This window comes from Protopterus annectens, chromosome 7.part0 (assembly GCF_019279795.1).
Source record: "Protopterus annectens isolate FY-2018-M chromosome 7.part0, PAN1.0, whole genome shotgun sequence".
NCBI lineage: Eukaryota > Metazoa > Chordata > Ceratodontiformes > Protopteridae > Protopterus > Protopterus annectens.
In genome coordinates, this window is record NC_056739.1 from 124,090,265 (window position 1) to 124,111,959 (window position 21,695).

At 40.5% G+C, this 21,695-nt stretch overlaps 1 protein-coding gene across 1 annotated transcript in view; it reads left to right on the top strand.

Moving 5' to 3' along the window:
* The window catches only part of SNRPC (small nuclear ribonucleoprotein polypeptide C), a 280,157-nt gene that overhangs the window by 45,735 nt on the left and 212,727 nt on the right, over nucleotides 1–21,695 (top strand). The window contains exon 2 of the mRNA XM_044076559.1: nucleotides 6,342–6,384. Coding sequence (XP_043932494.1) covers nucleotides 6,342–6,384 — 43 coding nt within the window. The remainder of the gene's footprint in view (nucleotides 1–6,341; nucleotides 6,385–21,695) is intronic.

The window sequence follows — 21,695 nt, forward strand, 5'->3', positions numbered from 1 at the left end:
CAGTGCATCTACCCCAATTAAGGAATATGCTAACACAAATCCTGTTTTAGCAAGTTTATAATATTACTACAGAAACCGTCCCTATTCTTGGGCCTTTCTACCCTATTTTAGGCTCTCTGAATTTCTTGCATCAACAGATTGTTTCTTTTTTTTTTTTTTGTTTTTTCCCCAGTACAAAAGCAGTTATAAATCTACCAAAATTGTCAAAAGCCATACACAGACACCCTAGTTTCGTCTACTGCGTATTACTGGCAATTTTGTCCAAAGACCGCCTTTCTACATGTATAGATCAGCCAGTGTAGCAAAAATACATTATAACGTTAAAAAAATGTAATTCAATTTTCAATTCTACTTTCTTGAATAATAAAAAAAAGTTACATATATTTGGTACATTACATACTGCCAATCCTACAGATTTTTGTTTACGTTTAACTGGATGTCTTCTTGCAAAGGCTCCAATGACAGAAAGCAAAACAAGTCCGTTGCCAACCAACACACAAATAAGTGTGACTAATCCCCGCAATGATGAATGGCATGCAGTTTTACAGCTACAAATATACAAAAAGATAGTTAGCGGTATCTGAGCACTGTCTAACAATAAAGGTCTCTTGAACAGTCCTCCTGTATTAAGGGCTATAAATTATACAACTTGCCACACTAAACTCTAAATTTACATTCGCAACTACGCAAATTATTACTATTTTAACAAGAAACCACTTAACTACTGTTTTACTCGTGTCAACAAGGGGATTTCCCCCACTGCATTGAATGGGTTTCAGTATTGAGTTCAGTTTTGGCTTTTTTTTTTTACCCATTGCACGTACTCCTTTTCAACATTTCGAATTCGGCAGCATTAATAATATTTCCACAATGTAGGTACTGTGGTGGTGCTGCAGTAGCTTTGTCACCTCACAGTATGACGACGTCTTGTTCGATTCTCAGCTAGAGCGTCTTTTGTGTGGAGACGTGTGAATGGGCGTACCTTCTTTGAAGGTTGTGCGTCAGAGCTGGCAACTCTGCACGTAAAAATCTACTGCCAATCATTAGCGGACCGGAGTTCCGCTGTGGCGACCCCTCACAGGGAAAAGCCGAAAGACACGCACACAATATTTCCCCAACGTATACAGTTATTTTCTGATTTAATAGCCAAAATGGCCCAGAAGGCATAACCGGCTTTTAGGCACCAATGAACCATGTGGTTGCTTGGGGGTCCCTGTTCCTGAGGGGAGGGGGCAACCACAGCAAATTCTTAACTTGATATTTTGTAACCTGCATGTCAAGCTAACAAAAGCTAGTGCAGGAAGCTGAGTAAGTCTCATATCTCCTTTAAAATTGCAGGACATGTCTGGCTATAGTAGCACCCACAACATAGCCAGCTTTAGATACCTACAAATACGTATGGCTGCAAGGTGGAGCCTTAATCATCCTTGACTGTGTGCAGGTTGCACAAAAGCAGCTGATGGATTATGCTCTAACTTGAACAAGGCTGTGGTATGATTCTGTTAGGATAAAGCTAATAAACATAAAGGTAAGCAGTAGGGATCATCGGGTCATACTGATTGATTTAAGCGCAAACAGTGTATTTTAAGAGCTGATGCTTCCAATCTTCAGATGTTGTTTTTCTTTCAAGGAGTTTTATAAATACTGGGACAGGGAGTTTTATAAATACTGGGACAGTACCAGATACTACAGCTCTAAACTCATTTGCAAAAAAGATTTAGCGCGATACCAAAAAGCAGAATAAAGGCTATAAATCAAGAACACATTTTAAATCGTATTAAACACCTTTTGTATCAACATGCCTTTTTTTTTTTTTTTTTTTTTTTTTTTTTTTTTGACAGTAAGAGGTATAAACCTCGGATACCTGGAATTGACTGTCTGTATTCCTGAAGGATTCATTAACAAATCAAGCTTTTTTTTGAAGGACAGAGCAAAATTATGAGCAAAATGGGGGAGGGTCTGTGAAATCTGAGGTATGCATTACTCCTCAATGAAGTAAATTAAAATTGACTTACACCTCCTGCTGTTTGACAATTGCTAAACAGCATTCACCGATCAGGTGTGGCAGTACCAGTGTTGCACAGTGTATTGCTATTTCTGAAATTAAGTAGAAAAACTAGTATTGCTATGGCTTTTGTGTGTATAAAATAATGCTTATTTATCTCTGCATACACCTAATAATGACCGGACACACTATTCTGGGTACTGTGAAAAATGTATCTAACGAAGTTATATTTTGAAAGTAATGCATAAAGCATAGCACATAACATTGAAACATTTCAATCTTCAAAGAGTTTGGTGGCCTCCCACTCCCCAGATTGTATAAATTGATATAGGGGCCTCCCTTAATCATAATCGACTGTGTGAGGGCCCCACAAAAGCTGTTGCTAGTTGTGGGGAAAACCTGAGACTGTATTTTCTGATTCTGCTCTCTAACCTGAACAGGGCTGACCCTTTTAGGATAAAGCTGATAATGGCCTCTGTTCTCAGCTGCAGCCATCCTAAACCAGTGCTGCTCAGATGTTTGTACAGAAAGCTGCTGTAGGTTATGGGGAGGTTACTTTGATTTTCATTACAGTCTAACCATAGAGGTGTACACATGAGGTCATGGGTCTACTTTTACATGACTGAAAACTCAAAATACTGAATTTCATTTCACTATACCTAATTTTCAAAACTCATTTTGACTGTCTCATTATACTGAATGCTTTCAGTGCTGAATTTCAAAGTACTTAATCCTTTAAACAATAGACATGCAGACTTGTAACACCAACGGCGGTTTCCAAAACTTAAACTACCTACTTACTGTCTTAACAGAAACCAGATGGTATACAACCAAACTAGGTGGGGGGTTATGTCCCCTGCACACCCAAACTATATATACTAACTCCAGGATCACAGTACAGTGAGGAAAAGGCCATATACCTTTTACTCGCATTACAGCAATCTACACACTGCCAGGAGTGCGCAAAATGTCCACCATATTACTTCCCTTAAGCATGTAAACAGACATATCCACATTTAGAAACACTACAACACTTTCTACACTGCCTGTATTCTGACAGTCAGCACTTTAAGTTACAGTAACTTTTTTTTTTTTTTTTTTTTTTTTTTAATCATGAGCAAGTCAAAGGTGAAGGGGAAACTCACCATGTCTGGCTTAAACTTCAGTATTTTGAAATTCAGCATTGTAAGCTTTCAGTAAAGTGAGACTCTGTCAAATGAGTTTTCACTGTTTTGAAAATTTAGGTATTAAGTAATCGGTGAAATGAAATTCAGTATTTAGAGTTTTCAGTCGTGATGTAAACCAGAGGTCATTACAGCCTTTGTTTGGGCTGAGGACAGTGTGGTTGGTTTTTTACTTTTTCTCAGAGGTGTACAAAGAATGTTGTCCTAGCTTGTGATGGGGCAGTATGTACTGTCTAGGAGCAGCAAGTTAAACCCATTACTGTGATACTTATTCTTTTCACCTTCCTCAGTCTCACTTCAGACATGTACGCAGGTAACTGCCTTTGACAGTTTGAGGAGGCATGCTATGGCAACACTTATATGAAACGCGTGACACTGGCGACTTGAACATCTGCTTTCATCCCAGTCTAACACCAGAGGGATGCATAGGCAGGCCATCGTTCCCAGATTGTGGACCTATGTATCCAGACAACGGTTTTAGTTTGTGAGCTACTATTTTTTGTCATCTTTGAATATTAAGCCTTGGGCACATCTTGTGTCTTCCTGAAAGAAAAGATTAAAAAAAGACTGAAATTCTTTTCTTGGTAATAGTTTTTTTGTTTGACACCACTGGATTAAAAGGTTGGGAAAATGCTTTGAAATGCATCCTAGAACACCTGTAACTTTTGTCTTGAGCCCTGGCTTATCTGAGTTTCCTAAATGATTATCACTGCTGCCTTGGTCAGGAAAGGTGTGCTGAAAGGTTGCCAGGAAAACTTGAGATTAACAGCTACACTGAATTTTTTCCTTAATAATAATTTCTGTTCAAGCCATCATTGAATAAAAAGATTGTATAAAAAATAAAATGCACTTTAGAGCATATGGACAGCATTTCACCCAAGTCCAGACCTATATGTACAGTTGGTATTGTGTATCATTGTAACTAAAATGTCAGTAACTGTCAACATCCCTCTGAGATGGGTGAACACAGTGTGGTACATAGGTCTGTTGTACTGTAAGAGTGTTGTAGCTACAGGTTAATCTGTGCATGCAACTCCTACGTTTGCAGCATGAACTAAAGGGCTTTTTTGGGGTGGCAGTGACAAGTGCCTGGGGGCCCCCAAAAGGGGGCTGTCTTATTGCGTTTTTTTTTTTTTTGTCAAGGTTTTTGTCATTTCCCACTGACACGATGAGGATCATTATCTGTGGTTTTTTTTTTTTTCTTTCTCTCTAGCTTAAATACAGTGTGCTGTAATGCCTAATTTACTTTGACTGTCAGCATCAGCCTGACTCTCTAGTCTGCCTTTTTTAATATATAATGGCCATCTTTGCAGCATTTTAAGGAACACTTGAATGTCTTGTTTGACAAGTAGCTTATTTTGTTGCTGTTTTTTAAACTGCAGTTTTCTATAGTCAGTGTGATCCCGGTGATTTGATATTGTGTAATTTAGCATGAGAATGCAACACAAGCCAGCTCAACACACACTGCTTAGCATCATTGTCTTAATCGCTGATCCCCCCCCCCATAACACTGACTTTCCTCATAGAAGCGTCCTAATTGGCAGAATCAGGAGATGAAGATGAAAATATCTTGTTTGTAGCTTTCTTGTGGTTTGATCAAAAAGGGGCTTATTTGTGGTGAGAGAGGAAAAAATGTTTTGTGAGGCATGCGTGTCTTTTTACGCACCTTTAAAAACTAATATTTAAAATTGTCCTGGATTTTAGATCTTTGCCTTCATTATATTTTTACTTGGCTCCTGATTTCTCAAGCAAAGTAAACTTCCTTGGTTAGAGATTTTAGCCTTGAACTTGTTGCTTGAGTTGGAAATAAAGAAGTTTCCGTTGTGTTTGGCAAGCCAAATATCCCCAGTTTGCCTGCCTTTTAAAATACTCTGCAAACATGAGTGCAGCAAATATTTTGTTCCAGCTTTCCCTTGCATGTACCCAGGAGGGAGCAGAGAATTGTCCTGGGTTATGCAATGCAAGTTATTACTGCAATTTTCTTCACTGGTCCTCATTTTTGTGGCATGGGACCCAACTATTTGTATGCTGTCTGTACAGCGCTTGCAGCCTGTCAGCCATCAAGCTGTGCATCTGTTGGGCTGGGTTATGGCACCATTGTTAACTAACACCGCAGCCTGTGTAGGGTTACCACCTGTCCCACTTTGCAAGGGACAGTCCCTCTTTGGGCTGTTGTGTCCTGTAAAACAAGTGTAAAAATGCCAAATGTCCTGAGCTATTAGGGCAAAATTATTTCCTATATTTTATGTAATAGCTGCATAAGTTATTTTGTATCAAACGCCTAAATGTTATAAGAAACAGAATGTTCTTTCGGCTTTTTCTGGTTAAAGGTCTCCACAGCGGAACTCCGGTATGCTAATGATTGGCAGATTTTTACGGTGCCAACCTGACGCCCAACCTTCAATGAAGGCACGCCCATTCACGCATGTCTTAATGCCAGTTGACCGCGGGGAGGACATGCAGACTTCACACAGAAGGCACTCCAGCCGAGAATCTAACAGGAGAACCTCTTGCTGTGAGGCGGCAGTGCTACTGCTGCACCACTGTGGCTATTGAAAAGCAACTAAAATGCTATGACAAGCTTTTATTTAGGCAAAAAAGTGTAGTTTTGGCCTGCAAAATCTGATGTTTGGACCACAGTTGTCCCACTTTGGCCATTTGAAAAGGTGGCAACCCCATGTTGGTGATCAAATATCTGCTTGTGTCAGCTGTAGTCTTTTGGCACTGATAGCTTCAGGGATTAGCCTAAGTTTGGATCTGCATTTTTGAATAGGAGGGTATTAAGTAGGAGTAGTCCTTTTTGTGTGTGTGTGTGTGTGTGTGTGCTGTTGGATTTAAGGAAGTGACTAACAAATTTGACCTTTTTTCAGATGCACATTGAAGCTGGGCTTACTAGTGTAGTACTTTCACTCCAACTCACCCCTTCCTGACCTGTAAAACATCAGTAGTGCTTTAAATGTGATTATTTTAAAATACAGTATTATAGATGGTGAGATTGCACAGTTTAGATTTGTTAAACGTATAGTTGATTTTGGGGAGAATCTGTAAATGGAGTAACAGCAAACTTGCAAAGTGTGAGCAAGGGCTGAATAAATTGTATACAGTTAGCTGCTTGTTGCCAAGTAAATATAATTGTTTGTTTTGCCTCGCAGGTTTTATTGCGACTATTGTGACACGTACCTGACACATGATTCTGTAAGTATGTTCTTTCATTTGGTTCATGTTTTACTGTTTTGGGGGGTGGCCGTGAAAATGGCACACCTGCCTTTGTATCTGGTTCAGCTGGGTAATAAAGAAATTTGTAAATATTAACTACCTTTGATTGTAAACCTCTATAAAATAATCCAGTGAATCTGCATTTTAGATTAGTTTGGTTTTCAGGGCTGGGTTGTTAAAGGCTACTTTTGTATTTCAGAAAAGTTGGATCTTTAACTTCATGACTTACACTTGGCAAATGAGAGAAAACAGAATTCACAGTTTGTTAGTGGCACATACAGATGAGGCCCTAACCGCAACCCAGACACTAGAGGGGTGAGTGAGAGTAAACAGGTAATACTGGCTTTTTCGTCATTTGAGGGAGGTAGGGGTGGCAGCATGCTGGCTGCCAGAGGAGAAGTTATGGCCAAAGACTAACACCCTGGTTGACTTCCTGGGCGGTGATCTGCAGCAGTCCTTCCACAAGGTTGCAAGTGGGCCATTTAATCATTGGAGGGGTAGTGGTTTGCATTCAGTGAGGGTGTTTGTAGCCTGACAACCTAACCCTGTGAAATGGGCTAGTTTTTCTCAAAATCATTTCATTGTATAGTGGTTAAGTCGCATCTTAAGAATAACTATTTATTTAGTCTGAAATTTTTTTGCATGTGTAATAAAATTGTACGTGTAATAAAAGTGGAACTCCAGAGTTGAAACTCCAGAGTTGAAACAATCTCGCTGAGATGCAGATGAGTCTAGGCTATCCTCTTGGTACCAGTAGTTAACGGGGGACATGTAGAGTAAAGGATAATAGTCTCCAAACATGGTTGAATGCAAGCTCTTAAAGCATTTGCTCTTTATGAATGGTTTTGTTTAGACTTGTAATGAATCCATCTGTCCCAAGGCTGCACCATTATGGGGAGTTATAAATATATTCATTACACTTGCATTATCCATGCTTTACTATATAGTAATCTTTACCCAGTCATGTACAGTTGGCTACACCTGTGTAACTGAGATACTTTGAAATCTTTAAAGAACTGCAGCCCTGCTGTTGACAGCATTGCAAGCAAACAGTCTGAAGTTGATATGCATACGAAAGGAATGACATCTAAACTGTAATAGAAAAGTAGCTAAATATAATTGTTACTACTAAAATTACGTAGCACTAAACTTTTGGACGTTAAAGAACCACTACGGGCAAACAAAGAAAAAACATGTGTTTTATCTTGCCATGATTTACTGCACCTCCCAAAGTTGCCTGCAGAAAAATAAGCACTCATTCCTAATTTTATTTATTTTTTTACTCTCGTCTGCCCTCATAGGGGCAGACATTGTGATTCCTTTGGAAAGCTAAATCTGTCTCAATGCACAGACTGTGAGAACAAATAGCCCTACCATTTGTTGTCAGACTAGACTTCCATTCACTTAGAATGGACCACCTGAAAAAAATGCCAAGTTTGAGAGTCTGCAGCTCATGTCATTGACTGGTATATGCGGAGTTTCACAAATGTTGTTCCTATTGATGTACTACACATTCTCTGAAAGAAACTTGCAAAACTGTCAACAAATTATTGAGCTAAAAGACTTTTTACAAGTAGCAGTTTTGCAAGTTTCAATTCCTGGCCAAGTTACTCCTCCCATCTCCCCTCCTTCAGTGGGCTACAGTTTCACATTTCCAGCTTGGGTAGATTCAACTATTTCGTCAGCTTTGCATGACAATAGACACAAAAAATCACAGCCTGGTGTGCCACTAAAACTGTTCCCTTGTGTGTCTCTTCACTTCTGAATAGCATTTCCCCAGGAATAAAAAAAAAAAAAAAAAGCACACATCAGTCCAGAGTTTGGGCCAATCTATCCATTTCTTAATGTGCACAGTAAAACATTCAGTTTATAATGTATTCTAGCTGCTGACATGGTTATCTTTACATAATTATTCTCTTATAGCATAACCAGAACGTATGGTATTCAATGCCAAGCTTTACAACAGTTCTCAATTTCTTAACAATGACCTCCCAAGGCTCTGATGTGACCTAGTACTTTGTCAATGTACTGTAAATACACAGATTAATACAATTATTTGTGCACACATACAATAATACACACATACCATCATTAAAACAAGATAAATACAAAATCATATCAATATAGTCATGATTTCTAGTTTGACCCTGTTTGTCTATGGAAGCTTTTCTGAATTTATGTTCAAGCAATTTTATATTTGTTGTATAATATCTTGTTTCTCAATATTCTAACCACTGTGATATGCTGCATCAATTGTAAAACTGATTTTACTCCTTTTATATTTTCTATGCTCTTTGTGCAAAATAGCTATGTTTGTATAATTTATTTCAATAATTTTTTATAATTGTTTACTATGTATCTGGAGCTTTTCTCCCCGAGTTTCTGCTGAAGATGGTCACCTGTGTCCAGTTGGACTAACCTGGTAAACAAATGGAAAATACATAAAAAATAAAATATACTAAAAATCAATCAATATGCCAAGAAAAATCCAAAACTTAAAAAAACACAGAAGGAAGGAACGTTTCCTTGATGCTGTCATGAAAATCCCACTCACTTATTCAGATATTATGGGCAGACCTATAATTGGGCACACTGATGTCCCACTCACCAGGCTAAACAAGGAGAAGGTTACTGTCAGCTGCCTGTCGTGTGCCAGGATCCGCCACATAAACCACGCACTAGGGTCACTCCACAGCAAGTACAAATATGAGACTGTCATAGTCTATGTTGGTGTGAATGATCTGAGATGTACCTCCCTGGACTACATGAAAAGAGACATGGAAGAGCTTTCCAATCTTGTAGCCCAGACAGGTATGACCTTAGCCCTGAGTAGCATTCTAACATCACCCAGAATGATACCACAGTACAAGGACAGAATTATTGACTTCAGCAATTGGCTAAACTGCTGGTGTCATTCTAAAGGGATCCAGTATCCGTCTGCCTGGGACGACATGGTCGACAGACCACAATGCTTTGCCAGAGATGGCCTGCACCTGTCGCTCCTGGGATTCTGGATACTGGCTAAGGCTCTTGCTGCCCCTATAGTGCCGTTTTTAGACAAGGTTCAAATGACAAATTCACCACCATAACAGGAACAGGCAAGCAAAAACTCTGGGTAATGCTACTCTATGCTAGAAGTCTAAATCTCAAAATGCACTCGCTCGATGCATTCCTTAAAATGGAGAACATCGATATCTGCTGCAGTGACTGAGACCTGTTTCAAGGCTCCAGAGAGCACCCCTGCACTACCAGGCTATAACTCGTACCACAATTTTCGGCCATGTAACCTGGACCGGAACATCAAAGTGGGAGGTGTGTCCATAAGGATATCCAAACCTCCAGGCTAGTTGCTCAGCATAATGCATCAGAGGTTAAGTGCAACTAACTCTGGGCAAAACTACAATCCAAATTGTAGCTTGCTACAGATCCCCCACCATGCCCCAGGATTACCACTCCTCTTTTCTTGATATACTGGAAATTATTAGGGTTCAGCCAAACACCCTAATAATGGACTATTTCAACTACCCGACCATTAACTGGGAAAACTACTCGTGTACAAACTCCTTTGCTTAACGCTGTCTGGAATTCATAAATTCCAATGCCCTGGATCAACTTATCCACGCCCCCACCAAGGGCAACAATATCCTAGACCTAGTCATTATCAACATGAGTGACTGGTGTTCCACACCTGAAGTCAACTCCTCGTTGGTCAGATCAGACCATAAGCTAATCACCCTAGATATCCTCATCCCGCCCCCACCCACATTAAGGAAACAACAGTAAAAAATTTCTCCAATGCCAACTTCATGCTTCTTAAGACAGTAGTGACTAACTTCATGACACCCATGCAGATGGACAATACAGGTATGACTGCTGAATCCTACACAAATGCACTCTATAAGCACTTACACAAGGGCATGGATCGTGCTATCCCAAACAGATAACCAAAGGAAAATTGAACACAAAACACCCACACAATGCGCAGTTCCAGTACAATAAAAGCTGTCTCAGTGTTCGAGGACCGGACTAGTCCTAAAATCCCAAAAGTCCGAAAGTACACAAAATAAAATGTTAAACAGAACAAAGATTGAGCGCTTTCGCCTCCCTCCTGAGGCTTCTTCAGAATCTAACACCATTTTCAAATGTTCCTTATTTAGTACATATTGCTCCAAAATCATTGGCTAGCAGTATAATCATTGATTAACTAATTTAACATTAAAGGGCTGGCATATGAAAAAGGAATCCCAAACAGAACCAAGAAGCTATCCTCCAATCTGGTGGTCCCCTGCCATTAACAAACTGTACAACAGAAGGAAGAAACTGTTGCAAAAGAGAGTAAACTCCCATGAGTGGTGGAGCTTCCTGGTGAGCCTCCGTAAGAAGCAGAGATCCTTTTATAAGAGCCTCCAAAGCTAGCCACGAAAACAAAATTGCCACTGATTCCAAGGACAACCACAAAGCATTCTGTAGCTATGTCAATCTCTATGGCAACACCCAGATCTGCTCTGAGTTACAGCACAACGGCACGAAAATTACAGAACCAACTGATATTGCCAACATCCTGGCAGATAGGTTTAGTGCCAAGTTTACCCCCTCACCCTCAAAGGCCCATATCTGTACAGGAAGAATGCAGAGTCCCTGTAATCACAACTACACAGGTAAAAGCTGCACTCTCTCTAAAGCCAAAAACACAGCATCCATGAGACTGGACAACATTCCAGGCTGCGTTTTGCATGAACTTCAAAACGAACTGGCCCCCCACCTAAGCACCATGTTCAATCATCGCCTCACATCAGGCTTTCTGCCCACTGAATAGCACACAGCAACAGTTATTCCATTCCACAAAGGGGGAGCCAACACTGATCCCAGGAACTGTCTCCCTATTAGCCTGACGAGCCTGGTCTGCAAGGCCATGGAACGTATCCTCATGGAACTCATAAACAAAGACATTGGTAACCTCCAAACTCTGGACCCCACCCAGTTCAAGTTTGTGAAAGGCAGATCATGCCTCCTGAACCTAATCGATTTTTTTGAGGCAGTCACCAAAGCCGTAGGTAAGGTGGTTCACACAACCTAACTTGACCTTGCCAAGGCTTTTGACACCATCCCCTATTCTGGAATTATAGCTAAACTCACTAAACTAGGTATAAAGTCCTACGTCACAAGATGGGCTGCCGACTGGCTCACTGACAAAACCCACACTGTAAAAGTTGCTGACTCCGAATCTGACTTCAAAACCAGTGACAAGTGGAGTACCACAAAGGTTCAGTCTTGGGACCTCTCCTGTTAGCCTGTACTTCAGAGAAGTAGATACCAAACACAGAAGGCCTCTGTCTAATGATGTACGCAGATGACTACAAACTAGGAGCCATAGTCTAGTCCCCAAATGATGTGGACATCCTACAGAAGGGCCTCACTGAGACAGATGCCTGATGTCAGAGCCATGGCCTCAAGCTCAATGCCAAAAAGTGTATTGTCATCCCCTTTGGTAAAAACTCTGAACCCATGAACTACCACATAGGCAGCAGTCTACTTAACACCGAATATGTGATAAGAGACCTTGGGACCCAGGTGGACAGTAGTCTCCTTTGATAATCAGATCGCCACCGTAGTCGGGAAGTCCTACGTGGCAAACCTCATCACAAAAGGGTTTTCATCCAGGAAAAAGAGGTCCTTGTCCCCCTCTACTAGACATGCATTAGACCCATTACAGAGTACAAAGCCCCTTTTGGAATGTACCTCACAAGACATCTGCAGCAGCTGGAAAGGCTACAGAAGTACCTCGCAAAGAGGATTACTGGCCTCAAACAGATGCCCTACACTGACCATCTCAAACTCAAGCTTTACTCAGTAGCATATCGCCTACTCAGAGGTGATTTCTGCCTAACGTATAAAGCTATGCCAAACCCAGAGCTGTTGGACATGTTACACCTAAAGAAATCCCAGTGCCTCAGATACATGCTCTAGGGACCTAAACCTTGTCACTACAATAAACAGGACATGCGGGAAGGATAGATTCCTGTCCCAGAGACTTCCCATACTCTGGAACAAGCTACCCATCTATGTCAAGTAAATTTAGTCATTAGCAGTCTTCAAGAAAAATCTTTGAGTGGGTGGGAAATAGGAAATATACCCCGTGAATCACTTCTGTGGCTCTGCTCGACAGTGGCACAGGAAAATAACTTTCTTGGGTGGCATAAGCCAGGGAAACTTGTTGGCTAGGCTTACTTCAGCCCTTGGGCTGATAGCCTAGTACCTACCTATGAACCTATTAGACTAAATACAATATTATGTAGCATTAAAATGCGATAACATAAGGGTGACAGTTCATTATTTACTCAAAGCAAATGTCAGAGTGGAAAAGTTCAAAATGGATAAAGAGGAGGAGGGGGAAGAGAAGGAGTGAGAAAGTATTTGTTAGAAATAATTAGGGTAGATATGGGAAGCAGGAGACAAAATGTGTAAAAGTAACATTACAAGTAAGAGAAACGAAACCAAGGAAAAGAAGAAATAACATGGACAACAAGATTTACAGCTGCAGGCTGTCTAGTGGATTGGTAGCAGATGTCATAAAACTGGGTTTGGAGAAATGTTTGGTGACTTTGAACAAACTGATCTGTCCACATTAACCTTGTATCATATTGGGTGTGGTATAAAAACTGTAAAGCAAATCTGCACTGATACCTGTGTGCTGCCCTGCTGAGGGGGACACTTGTGCTAGTGCAATGGACTGGCTGCAGTAGGAAGGGATGGCCGCATACCTCTCAACATCATAGAACAAGAAATCTGGACAAGGCCACAAATAGGTGACAAAGGCCCATAAATTGGGACAATTTATAAATACTGCACTTACAAACTTAGAAATTTGATAAACACGTTTTGCATTAGTGAATTTTCTTAAGGATATGAAGTCTGAAAATCAAATGCCTGTCAATTTTCTGACTTCAGTGATAATTGATTTGACAGAAAAGTGCAATTTTATGAAAAATGGACAAAAAAATCTGTACTGTTGAGAGATGTGGATGGGAGTCTTGAACCAACACCCATCAATCATTTTCATTTGTGTGCCAAAGCCATTATAGCAGTGTTTTGCAGAGAGGTGAGAAAAACCTTAAATTTGACTGGTATGTTTATTTTACATTTGTTGACTGGTAGAGTCCAACTGGATTACTAGCCCATTTTCAGTGGAGGCCTGGGGAGAAAAGCTCCAAGAGAATTTTTTTTTAAAGTTTTAAGGACAAACTTTTGACGTACAATTTCAATAGAAGAGACTTTGACATGCATATTAACAGGATACATTTGTTCTCGTCAATATAATACATTTTAGAAGATATTCCTAAGTTTAGGATTCCTGTGATTTACTATCGGAGTAAAAGCAGAGAGACGTAGAATAAGGCTCTGAGAGAGCAGATGATGATCGCTATAGTTGAGAAGGATAAATTGATTCACTGTCTTCTGGTTTTAGTTGAGATGGATACCAAATTGATTTACAGCATGTCTTCTCCTGGTTTTAGTTGCTTATGGAGAGATCAGCATTGCTGGGGTAGTTTTCCCCAACTCCTGGAGAGATGGGATGAGCAGTAGATTAACCGTCCTAAGTGGGTATAGTACTATGATTGGTTGGCTTAGCAGAGTTACTTAAGTTGAGTGAAGTGTTCTAATGAGGTATTAGCCAGGGGGGGATACAGGAGTACAGTTGATTTATTCAAAATGTGAGTTTTAACAAGTTTCTTGAACTGTGATGGGGATTTGTTGTCAGTTATGTGGACAGGAAGGGAGTTCCAGGTTTTTGCTATACAGTGGCTATAAGACGGACTTACCAGCTTCATTGTTATATTTGGTTACTTTGAGGAGGTTTTGTGTGCTAGATCTCAAGGGCCTGGCGGTTGTATAGGGTTGCAAAAGATTTTGTAGGGCTGGGGTGTTTTCAGAATTGTGTATTACTTTGTGGGCTAGTGATAGTTGATTGAGTTGTAGTAGTGGTAGTTCTAGCCAATTGAGTTTTTTTAGGCATTCACAGTGATGTGTTCTGATGGGAGAGGTTGTAGCGAATTCGGCTATCTTATAACAACAATCAGGTTTGTTTAGGTCAGATTTGTGAAGATTTGTAAGCATGGGGGAGCGTAAAGTAGGGTGGATAGTAGGGGAGTCCTTGCTATTGTAGTTTTGGAGTGGTCAGTGAGCAATTTTTTTATTGCAGTACAGTAGGCCAAGTTTTGTATGTACTTTTTTATGGTTATAGAAATATGTAGGTAAAATCTAAGATCTATTTCAACCCCTAACAGTTTGGTATGATTTGTGGGGGTGATTGCGGTCTTGTTAAAGGAGGAGATGAAGAAAGAATCAGTGGGTGGTGTGGCTCTGTGGGAGCTAAAGAGTACTAGCTTTGTTTTACTTTGGTTCAGAATGAGCCTTTGGTTTGTAATCCAAGTTTCTGCTAGGGAAAAGCATGAGTTAGGGAGTGAAGGATGTCCATTGATTTCGCTGCACATATTATGGTGGTATCATCTGCATATCGCACTATTGAGGCTTTAGGAATACAGTTTGGGAGCGGATTGGTGAAGAGGGTAAAAAGAAGTGGCCTCAGGATGGAGCCTTGGGGTACTCCTAGGGAGACCGGTAGGGAGGGGGAGAGTTGTTTTTTCCACATAACAGCTTGTTTCCTTCCCTCTAGGTGGTTTTTGAACCCAGGAGGTGGCAGGGGGTGGTAAGGTTTAGAGTTGCTAGTGAAAGGAGTTTATTGTGGTTAACCATATTGAATGCTTTGGACAAGTCAAGGAAGGTGGCAGATACAAGGAGTCCATTGTTTCTGTGAGTATTGACAATGTTGGTGAATTGTGTTGCTTTTAGATTATTTTCTAGGAGATATTTCATTAGTTGCTTGTGTATTACCCTCTCTAAAATTTTAGATAAAGGGGGTAGTATGACTACAGGGCGGTAGTTACTGAGTACCAGGGAGTTTCCCCCTTTATGTAGAGGGATGATATGTGATATTTTCCATAGCTTGGGTACTATACACTCTGAGAAGGACCTGTTAATTAGGATGGAGACAGGATATGATGTGGCTTCTGCAGCCAGGTGGAGGTATTCAGCGGGTAATTTACCTGCAGCTAGAGACGTTGGTTTGAGCATGTGGAGTCATTTTTCAATGGATTTGGTTGGTTCTGGGTGGAAGCTGCAATTGTTAGTTGGGGGTGTGGGGTGGATTTGCAGGGATGGGGATGTTGTCATAGGGTTGGTTGTTTGCAAGGGTCTGGATGGTTTCCATAAAGTATTTATTAAATTGTGTGGAGATGTCTTCTTGGTTATCATCTATTTTTGGGGTAGTTGTTTTACCTGGCTGTAGAATAGAGTTAATTGCTGCCCAGAATTTTTGTGGGTTGTTCCTGTGCTTATCCTGCAACTTTTGGTAGCAAGATGTTTTGTCTGTTTTGGTGAGTTTTTTTTTTTTTTTTTTTTTTTTTTTTTTGGCTTTATGTAGTTCAACATATATTTGATTGTTCAATTGGGATTTACTGTTTAGGTAGTTGATCCAGGCCTTGTTTATTTTTTTTTTTTGAGGGGGGATTTTGTGTTTGGGGTTAACCAGGGGGCATGTTGTTCTGGAGGGGGCGTGATGATTAAGGGTGTTTAAGAAGGTAGTATTGAAGTATAGTACAGCTTCATCAAGAAATAGGTTTTTTAGGGGGGGGTCCAGTTGCGCATTTTTTTAGGTCGTTTATAAAGTTGAAGCAGTTAGTGTTTGTTTTGTTTCCAGTTGGGCATGTAGATATTTGGGTCAGTTGTGGTGATTTTGATCCGAGTATGAATGTGGCTTGGTAACTACTTGGTGTCTGGTAGACACCCTGCTAGGGATATCTGTGATGGGTGGGATACGAGTATCCAATCTAGAGTGGATTGAGGTTTGGTTCTCTGGTCTGTTCTTGTGGGGGGGAAGTGATGAGTTGGGTTAGGCCATGTAGGTTAATATGGGTGAGTGGCTGATGAATGGAACAGTTTTGCCAGTCAGTATTAAGGTCTCCTAATACTATGCTTTCCTGGGGGAGGGAGTTAGATATCCATTCTAGTAGTTTTTCTGTAATGGGGATATTGTTGCCTGGAGAGATGTAGCACCCTATGATGTTGATGCGTTTATTATGAAGTTTTAGTTTTGTTTGAGTTCAACTTTGTGAGGTCTAGGGTTATGTCTACTTTCTCAAGGATGATGCAAGATTTATACACTATAGCAACACCCCCTTTTATTTTTACCTATTCTATCACTACGGATTATATTGTAACCTGGTGGAGTGATTTTATTGTTGTGGTTGCCTGGTTTAAGCCAAGTCTCTGTTAGTATGACTATCTCAGATTGATAAAAGGAGAGTAGTGCATGAAGGTTGTGGACTTTGTTTAGTATACCTAACATTTGAATTTAAAATGAGGAGTGTGGATTTGTTTTGGTGGAGTAGGGCATCATTCAGGTTGAGGGTTGGGGCTCCTAGATTTTCTGGGCCTAGGTTTGGGTGTATATCACCGCAGCTAATGAGTTAGGTTCTGAAATAAAAATAGTTTGAGTAGTTTGTTTAGGGTCTTAAAGTTCTTTATAGTTTGAGACTGGTAGTGTCGTGGCTGTGATTTCTGTGCATATTGGTGAATAAAGAAGGTTTGGTAGTGATGTGGGTAGTTGAGTAAAAGGGTGTGTTGTAATAATGTCAGTGGAAGTAGTAGTAATGTCAGTGGAAGTAGTTATTCTTGGTATATGGATAAAATTAAGTTGTTTTTGGTTGGTGATAGAAGTTAGCAGTGGGAGTGTGGATACACCTCGGAGCAATAGTAAGAGGTGTATGTATGTGGGTTTGGGTAGTTTGGGCATGGTTTGGTTGTGTTTGGTCATGAGTGCGAGATCTGCTTGGGATGGGGTGGGTGTGGTGGATGATGAGAGGTGCTGTTTGTGATTGTAAGGTAGTTAGGTGGAAGACTGTGCTTTACAGGATATGGAATAGTGAAAGAGAAGGAAATGGGTACAGGGGTGGGGCAGATTCAGTGATTGGTGGTTAGCATGATGGGAGTGGCTAAGTTCAGTTGAAATGTAGCACTAGTGGGGGTGGGTGGGAATAGGAAGCAGGGAGGGGAGCGGAGTGAGCCTGAGAGTAGGGGGCTAACACTAACTCCAATTATATCAATGGGTTTGCTTGTTTCTTTTCTTTGTACACCAAATGTATTGTTCCACTTGTTTCTGTTTACATCAAATGTGTCTGTCTGGCTGTATTGTACTAGTTTAATTTGCTTATACTGATGCAGTCACACTGAAAAAGGTCTGGGGAAGCTTCCTCACTGCAAGCAGGCCAAAAGATAACTTTTTCAAAAGGGCGCCGTTCAAGGAGACCCACTAATATAGATTAGTTAATGTGCATGGGGGAGGAGGGAGTTAGAGGAGGGAGATACAAAATGGGGGAATGTATAACCAGAAAAAGCAGAGATCTGGCCTGCCCTCTCACAGAAGACTGCAAAGAAAAGTAATCAGGATAAGAAGTAGAAGCCTTGGAGCTGTAATGTAAGCGTAAGCAAGGAAGAGGTCAAAGCAGGAAATTAGGAGTGTAAGCAGTTAGTTGCAGAAACACTACTTTTAAGGCCTTGGTGTGCAAGTAATACAAAGGAAGGTAAATCTATCTGGGGGACAAAATACACCAAGTAAATGGTACTTGCCTTACTTTACAAGTATTCAGTGTGGAGGCAGTTCTATTTGGGACAAGATACAGCAAGTATATTGTTATGCCATCCAGTGGCAATAGACAAAGCTATAGTTGCCGGGGGGGGGGGGCTTGTGGGTGTGCATGCCGCCAAAACAATGTTTAAAAAATAACTAGTAAAAGTAACAAATGTGCTGTATAAGGAAATGTAAATAACCAGTCACAATGTTTAAAACATAACTACAATGTTTAAAACATAACTGTTAAGGACCACATCTGCTAATAACAAGAACTGTAAATATCCAGTCACCTATGCAAACTTGTCTGGTAAGTATCTTTATTAAAAAGTGTTCTTCTTGGCTTGCAACAACTGTAGGGAGAAACCGGGCCGTAGCAGTGGTTTTATCTGGCAATGTTGCAGTTGCTGGGGGGCGGGGGGACCAGAGCTGCGATGATGCAGGTAGACCAAGTGTGCTATGCAGACTTGTCTGGTAGGTATCCTTATTAAAAAGTGTTATTCTTGGCTTGCAATAACTGAAGGGAGAAATCATAGCAGTTGTGTGGGTTGCTGTGTTTGTGGAAGGTGGAGGTGTGCCTTTGTAAGTGTGGTGCGAATGTTATGCATTATGAAATGGAGAGATTAAGAGTAAAATTTTGCTCAGTGAAGTCCCTAGCAATTTCATCACTGCTTGATTCAGACATGTACATTCCCTTGTGTTTGTCAGTACTATGAGTGCATTGTTTTGGAGTGTGGTATCACTGCTACAGCTACAAGTATATGCTTCTCCAGGTGTCTGTTGAGAGGATGAGAAACACACTACAAGTATGCAACTAAGACAAACTACATAAAGCAATAGTAAGAAAGTATTGTCACATCAGAGGCTTGGGAGGTCATTGTTAAACTGAGAACTGTTGTAAAATTTATCATTAAGTACCATAAGTTCAGGTTATACTATAAGATAACTATGTAAAGATAACCATGTCAGCAGCCAAAATGCATTACAAGTTGAATATTTTACTGTACACATTTTAAAAAATGGATAGACTAGCCTAAACTCTGGACTGATGAGTTTGCTTTTTTTTATTCTTGGGAAATGCTATTCAGAAGTGAAGAGACATACAAGGGAACAGTTTTAGTGGCACACCATACTATTTTTTTTTTCTATTGTCATGCAAAGCTGACTAAATAGCTGAATCTAGCAAAGCTGGAAATGTGAGACTGTAGCCCACTGGAGGAGGGGAGATGGGAGGAGTAACCTGGCCAGGAACTGAAACTTGCAAAACTGCTCCTTGTGAAAAGTCTTTATCTCAGTAATTTGACACCTTCGCAAGTTTCTTTCAGTGAATGTGTAGTACATCAGTAGGAACAACATTTGTAAAACTCTGCGCATACCAGTCAATGACACACAAGCTGCAGACTCTCAAACTTGGCAGTTTTTTTCAGGAATTCCATTCTAAGTGAATGGAAGTCTAGTCTGACAACAAATGGTAGGGCTATTTGTCTTAACAGTCTGCATTATGGGACAGATTTAGCTTTCCAAAGGAATCACCATGTCTGTCCCCATGAGGGCAGACGAGAGTAAAAACAAAATAAAATTAGGAATGAGTACTTATTTTGCTGAAGGCAGCTTTGGGAGCTGTAGTAAATCATGGCAAGATAAAAAATGTTTTCTTCATCATTTGCCCGTAGTGGTCCTTTAAGTACAGTAAACGCCCACAAGACTGAAGGTTATCATGATCCTAAAACTTGTATGTGCAGACTGCAGAATATTTGCTGCCATGCATCACTATTACTCTGGTTCTGTGGCTGCTTAAAGGAACTCGCAGTAGCTTGGCAGGATGCTTAGGCTTACAAACTCAGATCTAGCAGTGGGGTCCCCTCTGTTCTATATTGTCATGTTTACTGTCTGATGCATTTATGGCTTTGAAAACACCCTTGAGTTATTCAAATTATTATATTAATATAAAGTGAAACAAGCTTTATATTCTAATTTGTCCAGGTCATTAGATGTAGAGCGTCAGTTTCTTTAATAGGTATGTTTTCAGGAGATTTGAAGTTCCTCTTGGGAATAATAGATCCATGTGAACATCAATGAGTGGGGTATCTGCAGCAGTCCAAACAGACTTTTTTTTCGCTCACCTACATACACACTTGCTGCTTACATATGTAAGCTTGAACCATGGCCATCCTTCTTTGCAGATGTCTTGGTACTTTAATACCGGGTGCTTTGTCCATCCATTCGTCTTTCAAGGGCCTTTCAGTTTTGGTGGTTAATTTCTTGTTGCAGATGTGTGTATGGTTAGTTTTTTTTTTTATATATAAATTAGTGCGTGCCTGAATGTGTGCATGTGCTCATGTGCAGAGGTATGGAATGAATCTTTGTGCATGATTCTGGAAGGACATGCTGACTTCCACTTCATTTGATTATTGCAGTGACGGTCACTGCCGTTATTTTGCTGTGCTTCGCGTTGCCATTTTCACTTGAGTACCCCATTGCTTTTTGTACTACTGTCAATGAGGGGGGGGGTTATGTTCCTGGTTCTTGCTTCAAGTATATACCAACATGCTTGCATCTACGTTTTTGCAGGGAAATCTGCCCTCATCTCTTCCCCAGCATGGGTACCTCACACCCACATCACCTTCCTTGTGTATGCTGATCCCCATGGTTACACGCACAGAATTTGTCCTGTTCGTCAAAGACTGCACTGTAGGTGACCACAGTATAGTCAACTGGAGAAAAAAAAATCTAATTTCTGTTAGAGTACGATGTAATCGGTACAGCACAGTGACCCAGCAGGTGGTGGTGCTGCCTCGGAGGGTCAGCCAGAGTACCTTCTGTGTGGAGTCTGCAAGGAGTCTCCATGTTTGTGTGGGTTCTCTAGTACTCTAGCTTCTTGCCACATTCTGAATTACATGCTTTAAGGTGAATAAGGAATTCTAAAGTGTGTGCGAGAGAGGGTGAGATCTGGCAACCTACTCCAGTTTACTTGCCTTAAACTCTAGGTAGCTCTTTCTTTGCAGGGACACACTATGAGTCTGAGTTGCAGTTAAGAACAAGGAATCTTATAGTATGTGTTAAGCATTTAGTTAAAGTATGAACTGCCATTGGATTTGTAGCTTAGTAAATCAAGCATTGCAGAGGGCTTTTGTTAGCATTGTACTTGATTTGCTGTAGTAGTGCCATTTGATTTGTGCACAAAAGAACGAATAAAACTCTTCTCCAGAGAATATGCCACGCTCTGATTTCAGAATGAATGTATGTAGTTTACTTCAGCACCATGCCTTCATTCAGTTAAAATTGTTTGCTCAAAACTCTGCACTAAGCTATACAAAGATCCTTTGGGGGTAGAATGAGTCTTGCATTCACTTTGTAGTTGCTAACCCATTAATACCGTAAGTTTCATAGTGAAATCTAAAATGGGAACTGTAATCCTTTACTAAAGGGGTACCAGAAGCTCAAATACATATGTCATTGTGGATCAAAAAAAAAAAAAAAAGCATTGTGCTCTCCTTCAGTTGTTGTTTGGAAATTTCATAATAGTATCGTTGGGAGACAGACAGCCTTTTTAAAAAAGGCTCTCCAGTGGCTTCAGTTGACATACTTTTACTGCTACAGTTTG